This window comes from Pangasianodon hypophthalmus, chromosome 3 (assembly GCF_027358585.1).
Source record: "Pangasianodon hypophthalmus isolate fPanHyp1 chromosome 3, fPanHyp1.pri, whole genome shotgun sequence".
NCBI classification, from domain to species: domain Eukaryota; kingdom Metazoa; phylum Chordata; class Actinopteri; order Siluriformes; family Pangasiidae; genus Pangasianodon; species Pangasianodon hypophthalmus.
This window is the reverse complement of record NC_069712.1, coordinates 4,609,649-4,626,924: the sequence shown is the minus strand read 5'-3', so window position 1 is coordinate 4,626,924 and position 17,276 is coordinate 4,609,649. Positions and strand designations below refer to the sequence as shown.

The following is a 17,276-nucleotide window of genomic DNA, read 5'->3' as shown; positions in this document are numbered from 1 at the left end:
ACTGTACACTTCCTCCAGTAAATCCTCACTTCCCATGATTTCTGTTTCTGGACTTATGTGCACTGTAGCCAATCAGCAATCACCACGTGACGTCAATAAGGACCTACTCTTTCCATTTTGAGTAGTTTTTCTTTCCAGTTTGATTTTGTGTTTTATGGATTTGCTGTTGTGTTTTTGATTTGCTGATGTGTTTTTTATTTGTTGTTATGTTTTTTGTTTTGCTGTTGTGTTTTTTGATTTGCTGTTGTGTTTTTTGATTTGCTGTTGTGTTTTTTATTTGTTGTTATGTTTTTTGAGTTGCTGCTGTGTTTTTGGTTTTGCTGTTGTGTTTTTGAATTGCTCTTGTGTTTTTTGATTTGCTGTTAGGTTTTTTGATTTGCTGATGTGTTTTTGGTTTTGCTGTTGTGTTTTTTGATTTGCTGTCGTGTTTTTGGTTTTGCTGTTGTGTTTTTTATTTGTTGTTATGTTTTTTGATTTGCTGATGTGTTTTTGGTTTTACTGTGTGTATTCAGTAGCTTGTACTCAGCATTTTACTCCAGTTAGCAACTGGACTAGTGATGTGGAATTCTGATAGAATCAGGTAGAGAAACTCAGCCATGTCATCCTCTTTAAAAACACGCTGGAGAAAACTAGCATGTATGCAGGCCTTCTGCTGTTTTGATTAATGAGAGCTCCTGCTGCTTTGAAAATCGATGCCTCTCGTCAGCCTTACAGTCACGTCCAAGGTTATTGTTCTCTTTCTGAATAACTACATTACAAAGCACTATTCAATATCATGGATTTTCCTAGTGATCCATTCTGCTCTGTTCTAGACATGTGTGAGATTGGTTTTTCATCATTGTGAAACTCATGATAGAAACATAAGAGGTTGAATTTTCACACAGTAATGAATAATAATCATACTGAAGCACTGCAATGGCATCTATTTGTTTTCTGAGAATCCATGAATATTTCTCTTCATACATCATAGTGTGCCATTTAATGCCTTTTTGTCCAATTTGTTTCCTATATTGGTATTTCTGAGTACAAATACAATATTTGGTGGAGCAAAAATAATAATGTCTGAATAGTTGTTCCCTCCAAATGTTTTTGTTCGTTCGTTCTTTTGTCCATTTGTTTTTATATGGAGTATTCCATGAATTTTTTTTCACAGAACATGTACTGAATATCAGTTTCAGAGCCAGAGCACGAGATCAATACAATGAAACCCAAACATAATCTAGTTTCTTCATGCCACATAACCAGATTCTTTGTGCCATCTGTGCACTGTAGCACAGATAACAACTGATCATCATGTGGATTTAGACATAATAATGTCAGTTATAAACCAAATGTTAGGATTTACAAACAGATTAAGCAAACCTCTTATTTTCAGACAGATATGAAGCCTAGTGCTTAGGCGTCAGATATAAAGCCTAGTGCTTCATGTCATGTAAGGAGTCTTGGAGTGATTTTTAGATTCATTATCACTTTTCAACAAGCAAATCAGTCCTGTTGTCAAGGGTAGCTTTTTCCATCTGAGATCTGTCACTAAAGTTAAGCAATTTCTTTCTAGCAAAGACTGAAAATAGTGATTCACTCACTAATTTAATCACAGTTAGACTATTGTAACTCATTGTACAATGTACGTGGTCTCCGTCAAACTGTGTTATGCCTCCTACATCTGGCTCAAAATGTGGCAGCTCAGCTTTTAACAGGGTCAAGAAAAAGGGATCATGTTTCCCTGGTATTAGAGTCTCTACATTAGCTTCCAGTGAAATTCAAGGTTGATTTTAAAATTCTGCTTTATGTTTACAAGGCACTTTCTGGTCTAGCGCCCCAATATATCAGTGATCTTCTTCTTCCTTATTCCTTCTTCCTTACTTACTCCACATTATTACAGTTTTTGATAACACAATGATTACATGATTTCTGAAACTATGACTCCTTTTCTCTAAACTCTACACACAAACCCCAAAGCATACACAACATGCAAAATGTCACACTTATCTAGCAAAAGCAAACACTTCATTCAAATCTATTTTAACTCTTCTCAGAATAGTATTTTTGCATCATAACTTTACACACAAATCATCGAATGATTAGCCATATGCACGCCAACTACACATGGATGTGACAAATGTAAAATACTACTATCTTGTGTCTTTTGCATATTCAGTGTTCAGTGGAGTGCATAGCAGTTTGTCATAGCACGTACATGTACATATGCAAATATTGTATAAACAGTACGTATGCATATTCAGAATATATTTACGCTATAAACAGAAATGTAAGGTGGGGGAATTTATTTCTTTTTCAAAACATCGTATTTTCATTGTATTCGACTTCAAGATGAACAGTAACAGACAAAACAAATACATTTGAAGATACTGTAAACAAATAGGCTTGTTACTGTAAAGAAAACAACAAATTAGGGTGCATCCTGTTTTCTATTTGGGTCTGGCCACATCACCTCATCAACATCAACAGAGAGCAATGTTCTCTCTGGCTAACCAGCGGGGGAAGTAGCGTCTGGAGTGGCATAGCCAGCCCTGGCATGCCCCTCGTCTACACTCAAAAAAAAACGAATGGTTGGATTTACTTAAAAAAGCAGCGTCAAGTGGTTCCACGCAACATCGTTGAGTAGATTCTACTAATAACAATTTAGTTGTATGAACAAAAGACTGACTCAAGTAAAGCTGACAAAATTTCTTTGTGTAAATAATATACTAGAGAAAGAAAACGTAGGCTATATGCAACAGAATAGCATAGCCAGACTCCAAAATAAATAGCTAACTTAAAATAATTAAACTCTGTGGAAACCTAAATCACTTTTTCTAGGCAGTATTTATCAAGATGGTAAAGAATTTTAATAAAATATTCATACCTTACAGAGTCACCCGCAGAGAACCCTCAACGTGGTTCTGTCTGTCTTTCGTTGCTCAGCTTTGGCGTAAGCCACTACGGTGCACGGAAAAGTTCAGCCTAAGTTGTTTTATTAATTTGTTAAGGTGACCGAACAAACACTTGTTAAATAAAGCTGACAATATTCTTTTTTAGTAGAAACAACACAGTTAAATTAAGTTCATGTAGTTACATGAGTTTTTAAGTGAACATGGATGGATTGAGTGAAACCAACAACAGTGAAAGTTCATTTTTTTGAGTGTATGTCACCACAGGCCTCCTCCATCGCCTGGAGAAGGGGTATATGTTGGTGGGGTTGGCGATCATATACCTTCCAACACCCCACTGAAAAGAAGAACTCTTCTACTGGGTTTAGAAATGGAGAATATGGTGGCAGATTGAGCATCAAAATTTGCGGATGGGCAGTGAACCAATTGCAGACTAGAGCAGTCTGGTGGAAACGTACGTTGTCCCAGATGACAACAACCCTGGACTGCTCTGGCCAATTCCTCTGGTCATTGGGAATGAGGATATTATGCAGGGTATCAAGAAAGGTGATAATGTGGGCAGTATTGTAAGGACCAAGAGTGGCATGATGATGGACACCATTCTGACTAATGGCTGCACACATTGTGATGTTGCCACCAGGCCGTCCAGGGACATTGACGATGGCGCAGTGTTCTCTGAGGTTTCTTCCCCTGCGTCTTGTTTTGGCTAAGTTAAAGCCAACCTCATCAACATAGACAAAATCATGATGCTCTGCAGCAGCATCTAGTTCCATAACTCTCTGAAACAGACAACACAAAACATTCATGTATGACAGTATGAATACACATAGAGCAGTTAATATGTAGCAAAATACACTGGAATACAGTACCAGTGACAGGACAGTATAGCTTACTTGTACCTATTCCTAGAGCGCTCTTTCACTCTGTCAGAATTTCGTTCAAATGGTACTCTATGTAGAGCTGCTTCATGCGAATCTGATGGCATTTCAGGAGATGGCTAAGTGCGGATAAACTAACCCTATTTATGTTACTGAATGTTGTGTTGTCAGTGATGATGTGGTGCTGTAGTTGTTGTAAACGTATGCAGGTTTATAAGAATGTGCGCATTTTTAATACATTATCTTTCTATAGTAAAATATAACTTATATGGGGACATGTAGGGCAGATACTCTCCATAATGTAAGACTAATAATAAATAATTATAAATATCATTAATAATGAATTATATTACTTATAATAAATATAAATAATTAATAAATAAGTTATCATTTAAAAAAAGAAAATATGTAATCAGGAATCATGAAGTTTTTGTAGTAGGAGTGTCAGTAACAAGTTGCTTTAATATATATATATATATATATATATATATATATATATATATATATATATATATATATATATATAGATAGATAGATAGATTTTTTTTTTTTTTTTTTTGACAGCATGCCCTGCAATGGATGCAATATTGTTGATTTGAGATATGATGAGATACCCTCCATGTTCATTGCATTGCCAGATTTTCAGTCAGAAATGACAAAAATGTCCAAACAGGAATTGCATTTCCTGTTTATGTAATTAAAAAAATAAACATAGTCTAAATGAGTAACATTGATGTGGAAACTCTGGGTTGGATCAGTAACAGATGTATGGAAGGAAACTGCTGCATGCTCGTTTCAGCCTCACTGCTTCTCTGCTAATGTGCATCTACTAACAGATGATAGAATGAAACTGAATTGTGCGATTAACAGAGTCCCACACTTGAAGCAGCTGGAGCATCAGGTCCGAGCCAGAGAGTTTTCAGCCACACCGCCCGCATGCTCGCACTGTCATTGACAACATGATGTTCCACAAGCTAATTATGAAACCGTCTGTAAATATCATTTGTATGTAATTATAAGTTAATTATAAGGTACACAAAGAATAGCAACACAGCATGAAGAGCAGCAACTACAAGCACCATTACACATATTTTTACAACATTAGCCTACACAGAACACATTACACATGTGGGGTTTTTTTATTGTCAATTCATGTGAGTCACTAATTTTGTTTAGAGAAACTAATTTTGTTTCTTAACAAACCAAGTACAGAATTTGAAAATGAAACCTAAATCTCATTTATTCACTCATTACACACAGAGAAATGGATCTTCACAGATTCACAGAATGTGGTCAAATACAGTAGTTCAAATAATTAGCTAAAGTCCATCAGTTTGAGAAGGTGCATTAGTCATGAACTAAAACTTGAGAATATGCGAGAAATCTACACAATATAGATGAATAATAAAAAAAAAACAATAAGTTAAACATACTAAGGGTAGAGTGTCTGCAATTGATGTAATTGTAGCAGATAAAATTGAAGAGTTGCACTAATGAGAGGACAGAATCACTGATCTACTGCAGGGATCTTCCTTAGAGGAACATGATGAGGCTGTTGATATATCATGATCCCTAGTTAGTCAAAGAAATGTTAGACAACTATTATCGTTGAGGTTTAGAGCAAAAGAAATTTAGCTGTGTAATTCACAATGCAAATTAATTGCCCCACGTTTATTGGAGGCTCCAGATCCAGCTTTTAATATATAATATTACCAAAATCAGCAGTAAATGTGTGGGAAAACCCTTCACATGGTGAAACTGAAATGTTTTTCCTTTACATGTCTCTCAACCACAAGTAAGGTTCAGGCATTTTATAGTCTGATTACTCCTAAAAGTGAAAAATTAATTTAACACTTCCACTGCACCAGTGCATTGTCTAAAAGCAACGGCTGTTTATTGATTCATTTGTATTCATTTCTGATTAATTAAATATGTAATCCCAAAAATATAAACAAACAATAAATCCGACCATTTATGATGAAAAATGGGTATCGCTTTGATCCACCAGTTCCTCTAGTCTCTTCTCTTGACGTAAATGTTAGTCACAGTATTTAGCAAACATGAGCCTTGCAACTGATCACTGCTCACTTCTTTACATCAGTCCCAAAATAATCACTAATCCCCACTTTTTTGATAAGCATTCAAACATTATAACTTTGTCTGCTACAGTTTCAGCAATATTAGGCTTATGTCTGGTTTGCTGTGTCATATATCCAAAAACATGACAATAGCATGACAAATCTAGCTAGCCTAGTTAGTAAGCTTGCAATTAAAATATCTTCGTTAGGCAAACTGACCATTTTTACAGCCATGCTTGTTAAAATGAATGAATAAATGTCTTCGTATGATTATAGTTATTAATTATGATAAATTTAAATTTCCTGTACAGCCGCAAGACCTGGTTATCTTCACTGACTAATGGAAATCTTCCACAAACCTCACAAAGCTTCCCATCCAACAGTCAGGTCAAACAAAGGCAAACTTGGCAGACTTGTCATGTCGAGGTCCTTTGTTAATATTAACAGACATATGTAATTAGTATTGGCTGTATGAGCTACAAAAATGCCATAAATAACTGGAAAGGAGCACATTGAAGAAAGAAGAGCTTGTCTTCTCATTGCCCAGACAAACATCTTTGTCTTTTATTTATTGTAGTCTTTTCTTGATTTTCTATTTAACAGGATAAAATGGAGAAGGTTAAACTACATCTCTGATTTAGCACCCAAATGTCAAATTAACCACTCTCTGTAGTTGATGGTTTTTTTTTTCTCTTCTGTGTGATCTTGTAAAATGGCTGGGAAACGCATGAAGTGTGACAGAGTGCAGTCCTCAAGCCAAAGCTGTTCGGAATGAGAGCAGGCAAGCAGCCAAGCAGCCAAGCAGCAACTCAGGCAGAAACATGGCCTAACACAAGTAACTACACCCGCACACTCACACACCCATATATACACACTAATCTAGCTACTTACTTGCTTTCCTAACACCTACTCTTTCTGTCCAGATGTCTGCAGATCAGTTCTAGCACAATATTATAATGAGTATTTTCATATATACAGTATACTGTAAGAAAGCCTACTCACTGACACAACTAGCACTGTTCTCAAATGTTGGTCCTTTTTTGTTTGTTTTGGTTTTTACTTTGGCGTGTCTGAATAAATTAGTGGTAACTAAGGTAATGCCCCATGTTGATTACTGATAGAATGAGTGATCGCTTTTAGAGGCACTCAGCTGAGGTATCTCAGTTTTGCCCATTCAGTGTTCAGCTGGGCTCTAATTAATCCAGATAATGCCTTAAAGCGACTTGCTAGTATGATAATAACATAGATATTAGCAAGCCTTTTTTTAGCTTTATCCACTGAAGCCTTTTCATTAACACACATGTAGTAAGTTATAAAGAATAAGAGAATAAAATAGGAATAAACACATTAGAGAACCAGAAACAACCCCAAAAAGCACTGTCAAAGTGTTAGATCTTACTTCTTTCTTGATATTGAGAGCTCCAAACCGTGTTAAATATTGCACTCATACTGTATGTTCTACGCTTCCCATCATGTTCAAAGCAAATTTATACCTCTATCTCAAACAGGTCTCCAATTAAGGTAAAAGATTGAGTGTTGACAATTAGAAAGCACTTTCTAATTACTGTCAAGAACATTTCAGAGATCATTGATTCACTGCTGTAACTCAGCTTTCAGACTGTCATTTTCTATGTTCACTGAGGAAATGAGAACTTTGTGTTTACGCTATAATTTAATCATAGCAAAGTGTGAAACACCATTTGCAATTCCAATTAACTCTCCCATTCTCCCGTATTCTAGGATTATGAGTACGGGAGTTTAAGACATGCTCTCAATCAATCTCAATTCAGTGATGAGATGGAGGATAAACAAAAAGTGACATGATTACGTCAGAGAAAGAACACCAACAGGCCCTAGCAGCTTAGCAATTAAATGCAGGGGGCAGGGTTTGGCACTAAATCATCATTATTGAAAAGTGTTAAAGGTGACAGACATGTCTCACGTAGTGCTAAATACTCAGGTAACACACTAAGGTCCTCCAGATGTTTCCTCAGCATTATTACTTCCTATTAATACAAGAATCATTTAAAACTTTTTAAATCTTATGGCCACATCTTATGATCACCATGAAATAATGGAATAAAACACACAAACTGATCATGTTTTGATGTAAAATGATTTAAAACAGCAAATTACTGGATCCTTCAATGCATTGCATTTTCTACCAGAGCATCTAGACAGTTTCTGAGCAAATCTCTTCTTTTTCTTATTTACTTTATTTATGCATATTTCCTTTTCCCACATTGCTGTGAGCTGCATTTGATTATAGATTGTTTCTCCACAGATATTCAACCTGCTTTACCTCAGTCAATGGTAGATGACTCAGTGAATGACTTAACATCTGAAAACACTGTTAAAGGTAAACAACTACAAAGTTAATTTTCAATAGTTTATCGCACACAAAATATGCAAAACAGGTTAATGACTCTCCATCTTGCAGGTGTTAAATCCCAGTCAGAGTTAAAGCCACTGTCTCAATTTCCTGCTGTTATGTTACACCAGTGACAAATATCACATGTGGAGTGGATTTTAATGCATACATTTTCACACACAATTAAGAGAAGTGACACAAAACAAAAGAGGCTCTGGAAGGACAAAGAATATATTCACTATGCACACTTCAGAATAAACAACAAGCCTTAGGCAGGAAAACTACAAACACACAATAATACCAAAAACACAGTATATTATACAGGACTCACTACCCACACAGGCTGCATTCCATTTCTTAGACAAACCCATCCTTTAGATACTTTCCGTGTAATATATTTGTCAGCTTAATAAAGGTGCTGAGCCAACAAGCCTAAGATTGTTACATGAGATGAAGAGGAAGTGCTTTTATAGCACCTTACACTGCTACATAACACACACTCCATATGTAGTACTCTTTAAGGTGTTTAAATGTATCTGACACCCTGAAAAGCCCTAACAGAACTGTGACAAATTGGTGTAAACCGAACAGGAATGAAGACCTCTTCTTTAGACCTTGTTGATAAGGGAATCTGCCAGTAGATCTTGGTCAAATCCAGGGTCAAATAAAAAATGGTGGCATCTAGACAATACAGGAACTAATCAAAACAAGGCTTTCAATTTTAAAATTGCTCACCTTATAGCTCAGTGGTCCCTGATTCAATCCTGAGCTTGTCTGTGCCAAGTTTTGAATGTTCTGCTTGTGTCCATGTGGGTTTCTTCTGGGTTTTCTGGTTTCCTCCAACCTCCCAAAACCAGGCAGTAGGTGGTATGGTGACTCTAAATTGCCCTTAGGTGTGAATGAGTGTATAAATCTGGGTGCCTAGTGCCCTGTGATGGTCTGGCATCCCATCCAGGGTGTATTCCACCCTCACACCTAGTGTTCCTGAGAACCAGGAGAACCAGGATGACCAGGCTAAAATGGTTACTGAAGGTCACTGGATGAAATGGTTACGGAATGAATGAATGACTCACCTTATGGTAGTTCACATAGAAACAGACTGCCCCATCCACTTTGGCCACAAGTACAATGAGGCTGTTCCTCTATTACTCCAATCTCTATCTCTGGACTACTGATCGGAAGGTCATGAGTTCAATCCCCAGCACCACCAAGCTGCCACTGCTGGGCCCTTGAGCAAGGCCCTTCACCCTCAACTGCTCAGTCGTATAAAAATGAGATAAATGTAAGTCGCTCTGGATAAGGGCGTCTGCCAAATGCCGTAAATGTATCTTTTTCTCTAATTCATCCTGAACCATGAATCATACAAATGGTTTGCAGGGTCTCAACCTTTGATTCCTTGAATGGTGAGAGATGTTCTCCAAGTGTGATTAGAGTGGAACAGGGACCATCTCTTTCCACTGTTCATGGAGATTGAGGTGGTGTGTGGGAAAACAGTCCTCGGGTATGCTATGCTAGTCATTAGTCATCATATTATTCTCTTTCTTTTACCTCACGTTAATAAAAACTATATTTCTGTGCAAAGTGTGGCCAGCACTGGGGAACCCATCATATTTAGAGGAGTTAAAATGAAAATTTGGTGGGAACACTTATTCTTCAATAATGTAATAGGGTCACTATTCAAGTTTTACAGTTCTCACTAGTGCACAAACAATTGTGGGAAACAGTGAGGACTACAAGACTCAATGGCTTTCATTTTCCTCTCCATAACTCATCCCAACTCCATCATAGTGATTATTTACCTTGTGGAATCTGCTGTGTGGGCGCATGTTTGCTCTGTTCAAATCACTCGATGCACTCTTTCCCCTCTAACCACTGTCATTTTGACTTATGCATTATAATACCATGTCTCTCTGCTTTGACACAGAGGGGAATTGCAATTACTCCAGCTCTATTCCTCTTGTCACTTTGCAGGCAAATGGAGGGTGAAGATAACATTCCTAATTTTCTCAGGTATGACATAATCACAGTGGATTAAGACAGGATTTGAGGGAAGTCAGGTGAAAGAGCCCTCCTCTTGGCTGTTGACTTACTCTGGGATGAGATGACACTGAGTGTGTAGTCTAGCTCTGTGTAAAACTCTATAACCTTTGCTACTGCTGGTTTCAATCCCGGACCCTCGTTAAAACATCGAGAAAAGGTTAGCAGTGTTGGCACACACTTATCAACACTGTCCATTTCATAGCAGTGAAACTGAACCTCCCACTGAAATCACACACTGTGTTTACTATTGATAGATACAGGAATGAACTTGTTACAGCCAATTCTGTACAATGACAACAAACTAAGAGACAAAGACTTGATGAAAATAAGAGATGAGAAAAAGATCATTTGCATTTACTTCTCGTGAGTGGTAATAGAAAGAGGTTTTAAATCTACTATCATCCATCAGACTTCACTTTTCCTGAATTTTCTTTAGGGATAAAAGAAAAGGGTTTTTTTTGAGGCATTCAGCTAATGCCCTTAATGAAGTGGTTCTGAGCTATGAAGCCCTTTTGAATGTTCCAGTCACAGTGTAAAATCAGGGTAAAGGGCTAATAAAAAGGCTTACCTGTCAAACTGCCTCTAACTGCATTTAGATTTCTGACCAAGGGAGCATGTCAAATCTGCATAGAGTCACCTGCTTCAGGGCAAGGCAACACAAAACCACACACACACACCCCAAATACGACTGGAGCAAATACTAACTTCAGTTTTACACACCGCCCAGAGTGGCAGCGATGTATCATTAAGCCAGTAAAATCGAAACCAGCAAGGTATAGTTGGATTTTATGCAAACTCAAACTCTGCATTTAATCAGACATCCAGGAACAGGAAGGGGGAAGTACACAGAGAAAATACAGAGGAAGTCACCTAGAAACTATGAAAATGAAATTTTATCTTGCATTCCAAGTGAGCATTTATATTTACTCTCCTACTCCATGATATCTTCTGCAACCCTCTCCTGTTTGTGTGAACTACTGCTTTTGTATTTTCTCAACACTCAGGGCTGAGTTGTTTTCAAAAGCATGGAAAACAAATATGGGTGTTGTACGTAAGGATTACTTACAGTAAGTACAATACTTAGCAGCGTGCTGTTATAGGAAAATAAGCAACAACAGTGTGATGTGACCTGGAATGAAGCGGAGTTACTGTTAACACCCAATAACAGCACATCTTGAAGTGTTTTATTCCTCTTACACCATAACAATTTGCCAACAGTGATTTTTTTTTAATAAATTTATTAAAGAATGACCTGCCATAGTTTTTTATCCACGTATAACTGATAAGTTTCATATATATTATCACATATCAAACAAAAATATTTAAGGTTGTGGAACATCCATGAAGCAGTTCCTATCATCACTTATAACAGCTATAAACAATAGTTTCCTAACTACACCTTCTTTTTTCCTCTGTCTTCAAGTTAATTTGACAAACAGTGCAGCTTGTCATGTTATCTCTGTCCTGATGGCTTTCCCATGTTGGAAAATTAAAAGTTACAATTTTACTCATGATTGTTACAAATCACTGACACTGACACATGTTAAATAACATGATCATGATCTCCTTACTCAACAAATACACAAAAAATGTAATCCTTTTATGTGGAGCACCTGCCATGCAAGTCCATGTCTAAGTTATTAGCATTTAAACGAAACATTCATATCAGAACAAGCACGTTAATACAAAGCTTGCCGTAGGAACTGCTACCACAGAAAATTAATCACACCTTCTGACCAATCAGAATCAAGAATTTAAAAGCGCTATGGTCATCTTGTTGTCTGTTCTGAGTAATATGCTAATCTAAAAAAAATATGCTAATCTAATACTGAGGCTAAACCCCTATAATAAATTGCACTGAGGGAGACTACATTATTCATATCCCTAACGCTGTGTGCAGATTTGTGCAGGAGCAGCTAAAGGTTGATAAAATATCCCTCGTAGAAACATGAGACTCACAGCACCTGGCAAATGGCTCCAATTTTGTGGTTGAAAATAGATATGGATGAATAACTAAATGTCTGAGACCATTTTTCTTGCAGCTCCCTCTGGGCTTTTTCTCTCCTCCATGCTCTGTTCAACCTTTTTAGAGATGGAGAATCCATTGAATTTCAATTTCTCCTTCTGTGAAATTTGAACATCTTAAGGTAGAAGATTTGACATATGAACATTCTTGCAATGAAATGATGCCTGATATCCTGAGGAACAAACAGAACATATGATATTTGTGTGTTTAGGCATGAACATAGTGAGTGACTATTACTTAGATAATAGTTATGTTCTAAGACCATGTGATCATTACAGCAAAAATAATCACTCTTTCTTTTTCTTTACTTTTAAACTGCTGAAGTATTTGGCCAAGTGAGTGTGTGTCTTTACCCAGGTGTGTGTACAGTAAGTGCCCCTATTAACCTCTCTTCATTAGTCTGGCTCATGTTCCTCACTGCAGGTGCGTATTGTGATTAAGGAGCTGCTACTGTTCCAACTTGTGTTGCTAACAAGCTCATTACAGGCTCCATGTTTGGGGTCACAGCTATAATATTTCTCTAGAGAGAGAAAGAAAATCACAGCGCTCCACAACAGCATACACACACATTTACAGGGAAACAGAAAACTGTGAACAGATTCATCCTCTTCTCAATGATATCGGATAGTTTACAGGATGTTCAATATGAGCAGATTGTGAATAAGAGTCGAGCACAAGACAGTGTTTATGAATAAAGATGCAGTTCTTATGTACATGGGTATAAATCTACAGTATTCAGGTGAGACTTGTTCATAAACTGTTTTAGGAAGTTCAAATCTTCAGGTGGGACCATCCACAGCACCAGAGAGTGATTCACAAGTTCAGAAAGCTCCAGAAGTAGAGCATCAGGATGAATCAGGCAGGTAAGGGAGGTTAAAGAATGAGGCTTATCTCACTTTGTTGGAGGATGCCCTATGTCATTTTTGTGAGTGTGTGTTTTAGGAACCAGACTGAAATCTTGACTATAATCAGCCCCATGACTTCTGATATCACATTTAAAAATACGCCTGTCAGTAAATTCACTGTGGCCTGTGATAAAGATCAGACTTTCTTATTTTATATCTCATCATATTTTGGTAATAATGATTATTCAAACTCAACTAAAATATTGTAGCACTGAAATGCCTAAAATACAATGAAGAACAGCCTGAGGTCTAAAAATCTACTATTCTTCCCACATACTTTCCAAAAGATGCAGAGAGAGACACAGAGAGAGAGAGAGAAAGAGAGAGAGAGAGATTTGATATTCCAGTGGTGAATATTTGCATGCATTTGGCATTGTTCTTTTGCCATTTGCCATTATAGTGTCGGCAAGATTATTTTTATTTTTTGTGTTTTCCTCATATCAAGCGACCTTGGGTATGAAAGTTGTGCTCTCTCTTTCTCTCTCTCGCACTCTCTCTCTCGCTCTAAGGTATGATTTTCCATGTCTGCCTGCCATAGTTCAGCCTCAAAACAAACAGGGGAAGGAACTGTATTACACATAAAACACTTTGACTTTTAAAAGAGTATAAGACGAAACACAGAGATGGATATATACAGTATACTGATATGGAGGCATGCCGTTTCAGGAAGGTAATAAACAAGGGCATGATGGTTTAAAAGACCAAAGTATGTGTGATGCCTTCCAAACCTGCACATCAACATCATCAATAAACAATTCTTATACTCCAGTATGAACAGCAGCAGCAGCTTCATATTAAATCTTCACATAAATAATAACTGGGAGAAAACTTGGCTTCATTAGAAGATGTGACGATATAAAAATATACCATAATTTTGTGGTTTGATTTAAGGCTTTGAATGAGGGGAAGTGAATGAGAAGTGTGCACAGGGTCATTATTCAGTGAGGAGGTGCTGCTGGAATGATGGATTTACCGTGGCCTCTGGAGTCGAGAAGGATTCGGAGGGTCGGAGCTCACCACCAGACCTGGGGTTACAGCTCCATGGGAAAGTCTGCAAAAAGAGCAAGAAAAAGATCTTCACATAGAAGTTCACAGAAATGTTTTGGAGTGCAAATCTTCTTGGATGTCTAGGATGCTGTGCAACTTCCAGCAGTGTGTGTTTAACTTTTCAGGACAGAGAAGTTTGTTTTGTGGTTTCTCAGAAACTTGACAAACTGTCTTTTTTTTCTTATTAACTTAAAAAAAATTTTAAAAAAAAGGTTACTGATAAGAGATGACTGTTTATAGCTGCTATAATGTACGCAATAACAGAATCTAATTGGTTGTTCCACAATAATAAATGTACTATAAACAAATAAAAAGTATGGAGTGCCATTAATTAATACAAAATACTGATATTCAAATCAAATCATCATTTATTTCTATAGCACGTTTAAAAACAACACATGTTGACCAAACACAAATTAAGAACACACCCAATACAGTACACTACTCCTCCCCTAAGGACAGTTATAGGCAATAGAATAGAGATGCGTTTTCAACAACGATTTAAAACATGCCGATGAGTTGCAGGATCTAATATGAGGTGGGAGGCTATTCCAGAGACGTGGTGCTGCCACAGAGAAGGCACGATCACCTTTAGTTTTTAATCTTGATTTCGGAACATTCAGAATGAGACTCTGAGATGATCTTAGCGGTCTAGCAGTGCAGTGCCATTGTAACAGGCTAGAGATATACTCAGGACCGCAAGACCATGTAACCCTTTAAAAACCATTAGCAAGACCTTATACTGCACTCTGAAATCCACAGGCAGCCAGTGCAGAGAAGCCAGCATCAGAGATATACTGGTATTGAAAAATAATCATTTAAACTTTAATTATTGATATGCATATTCACACACACACAGTATGTGCATATATTATAAAATTTATCATATTATTTTACATATGTTTTTACAAACCGAAGATATCAAATAAAATCTAAAGCTGAATAAACGAGTATAGCAATAGCACATAACAGCAGCCTGATATATGAATATCCATGTAATAATTGGCCTGCAGAATCGTGTAAATTGATTTACACAGGAAGTTGTGCTTTTTTTTGATTGTTTGATTTTTGAGCTACTGCTATTGCATTAATTTTTCCTACATATGCACATTTCATTGGAGCTTATCTATGCATTTCCCTGTATATATAAGCTCCAATGAAATGTGCATATGTATGAAAAAATAGTGTGTTTCATACAAGTTATAATATTTCTAGGGCTGTGACCAGGCTGGGACTTGACCTGACCTGCAGCTGTACTGTTTTGTTTTGTTGCTGTTTCTGCTTTCAGTGAAAATCAGTTAAACTCTGACAAGGAGATCATGTGAAACTGTGCGAGGAAAGAAAAGGAAAAACTGTTCTAGTAAAACAAAAAAAAAACATACCAAACAATGTTTATAGGTTATTTTATATCTACAGGTTAATTAATAGGTTAAGAGGTTAATAGGGTAATGTGCCTGACTTTAGCATCACATGTTTCAGTCTCCTGGGATCCACACACAGTGTTAGAACCACACACCACAGTAACAAGGACAGAGAGGACATGGGTCCAGTCTGTCTCTAAAAACACCCTCACACCCCAGAGCATTACGGCAATGCATACGTTCACTCGAGTAAAGGGTAAAAGGTGACTATTGTAGGGCAGCATGTCCATGCTGAGGATATTGTTACCTGTCTGCACTGAGAAATTAGAATTGAGGGAAATGAGACAGAAAGACAAATAAAACAATATTTCTTCCTGGAAGTGAGTGACAGTCCCCATCCCTACCTTGTATCTCTCATCATGTAAGAGGATTGTTTATAACAGTGATTCCTAATCATTATTGAGACACATCTTGCAATATAAATAAGTGTACACATAGATGTATTCATCTAAACTCTGTCTTCATAATAAGATCTACACACACAAGATATTATCCCAGCTTTTAATAATGTTTATAGCACAGTGCTGGTTATTTCTTGATTGGTCAGAAAATGTTGATTAATCTTCCATAACAGCAGCTCTGACAATAGTGTAACTGCACAAGACAGGTTCATATTAATAACTAATAATGTCATAGTTTCTATAGCAACAAATCTTTCACAGCAACCTGTATGGAGGATGTGTCACATAATCTAAAGCTAATAATAAGTGGATTAAAAAATACTAACAAATGGTTAATTATTGATATGGTTTGTATGATATGGTTAATTATTGATATGGTTTCAAGTTTTCTATGAGGATGCATTCATTTAACATCTTATTTAACATCTCTTATTAATGTGCAGCATTCCAAACAAACATAAATCAAGGTCATCCAGGTCATACACAGGAAGAAGAATCAATAACAGTACCAGAGGGCAAATTTGTTGCACCCTCTGGATATCCTCAAAGATCTCAATGATCTCATTCATCAGGATGAATCAGGCAGGTAAGGGAGGTTAAAGAATGAGGCTTATCTCGCTTTGTTGGAGGATGCCCTATGTCATTTTTGTGAGTGTGTGTTTTAGGAACCAGACTGAAATCTTGACTATAATCAGCCCTATGACTTCTGATATCACATTTAAAAATACGCCTGTCAGTAAATTCACTGTGGCCTGTGATAAAGATCAGACTTTCTTATTTTATATCTCATCATATTTTGGTAATAATGATTATTCAAACTCAACTAAAATATTGTAGCACTGAAATGCCTAAAATACAATGAAGAACAGCCTGAGGTTTAAAAATCTACTATTCTTCCCACATACTTTCCAAAAGATGCAGAGAGAGACACAGAGAGAGAGAGAGAGAGAGAGAGAGAGATTTCAACAGTGAATATTTGCAGGCATTTGACATTGTTCTTTTGCCATTTGCCATTATAGTGTCGGCAATATTATTTTTATTTTTTGTGTTTTCCTCATATCAAGTCGACCTTGGGTATGAAAGTTGTGCTCTCTCTCTCTCTCTCTCTCTCTCTCACTCTAAGGTATGATATTTCCATGTCTGCCTTCCATAGTTCAGCCTCAAAACAAACAGGGGACATAAAACACTATATATATATATGAAGGAGCACAGCACATC

At 36.9% G+C, this 17,276-nt stretch overlaps 1 protein-coding gene across 1 annotated transcript; it reads right to left on the bottom strand.

Annotated features, from left to right (window-relative positions):
• Positions 1-2,397: 2,397 nt before the first annotated feature.
• Positions 2,398-16,627, bottom strand: LOC128318005 (uncharacterized). Its single transcript, XM_053232368.1, has 3 exons — positions 16,568-16,627; positions 14,163-14,240; positions 2,398-3,670 (listed from the first exon to the last, which is right to left on the bottom strand). The coding sequence occupies exons 1-3, from the start codon at positions 16,625-16,627 to the stop codon at positions 3,131-3,133; spliced, it is 678 nt and encodes a 225-aa protein (XP_053088343.1). The 3' UTR covers positions 2,398-3,130.
• Positions 16,628-17,276: the final 649 nt, after the last annotated feature.

What these genes read in the sequence shown, in the direction of transcription:
- LOC128318005 (XM_053232368.1), bottom strand. Translation starts at nt 16,627, where the DNA reads ATGAATGAGATCATTGAGATCTTTGAGGATATCCAGAGGGTGCAACAA. An exon ending in TGCAACAAATTTGCCCTCTG is followed by an intron (nt 14,241 to 16,567) that starts GTACTGTTATTG and finishes CTCTTTTTGCAG; the next exon opens with ACTTTCCCATGGAGCTGTAA. An exon ending in TCTCGACTCCAGAGGCCACG is followed by an intron (nt 3,671 to 14,162) that starts GTAAATCCATCA and finishes TGTCTGTTTCAG; the next exon opens with AGAGTTATGGAACTAGATGC.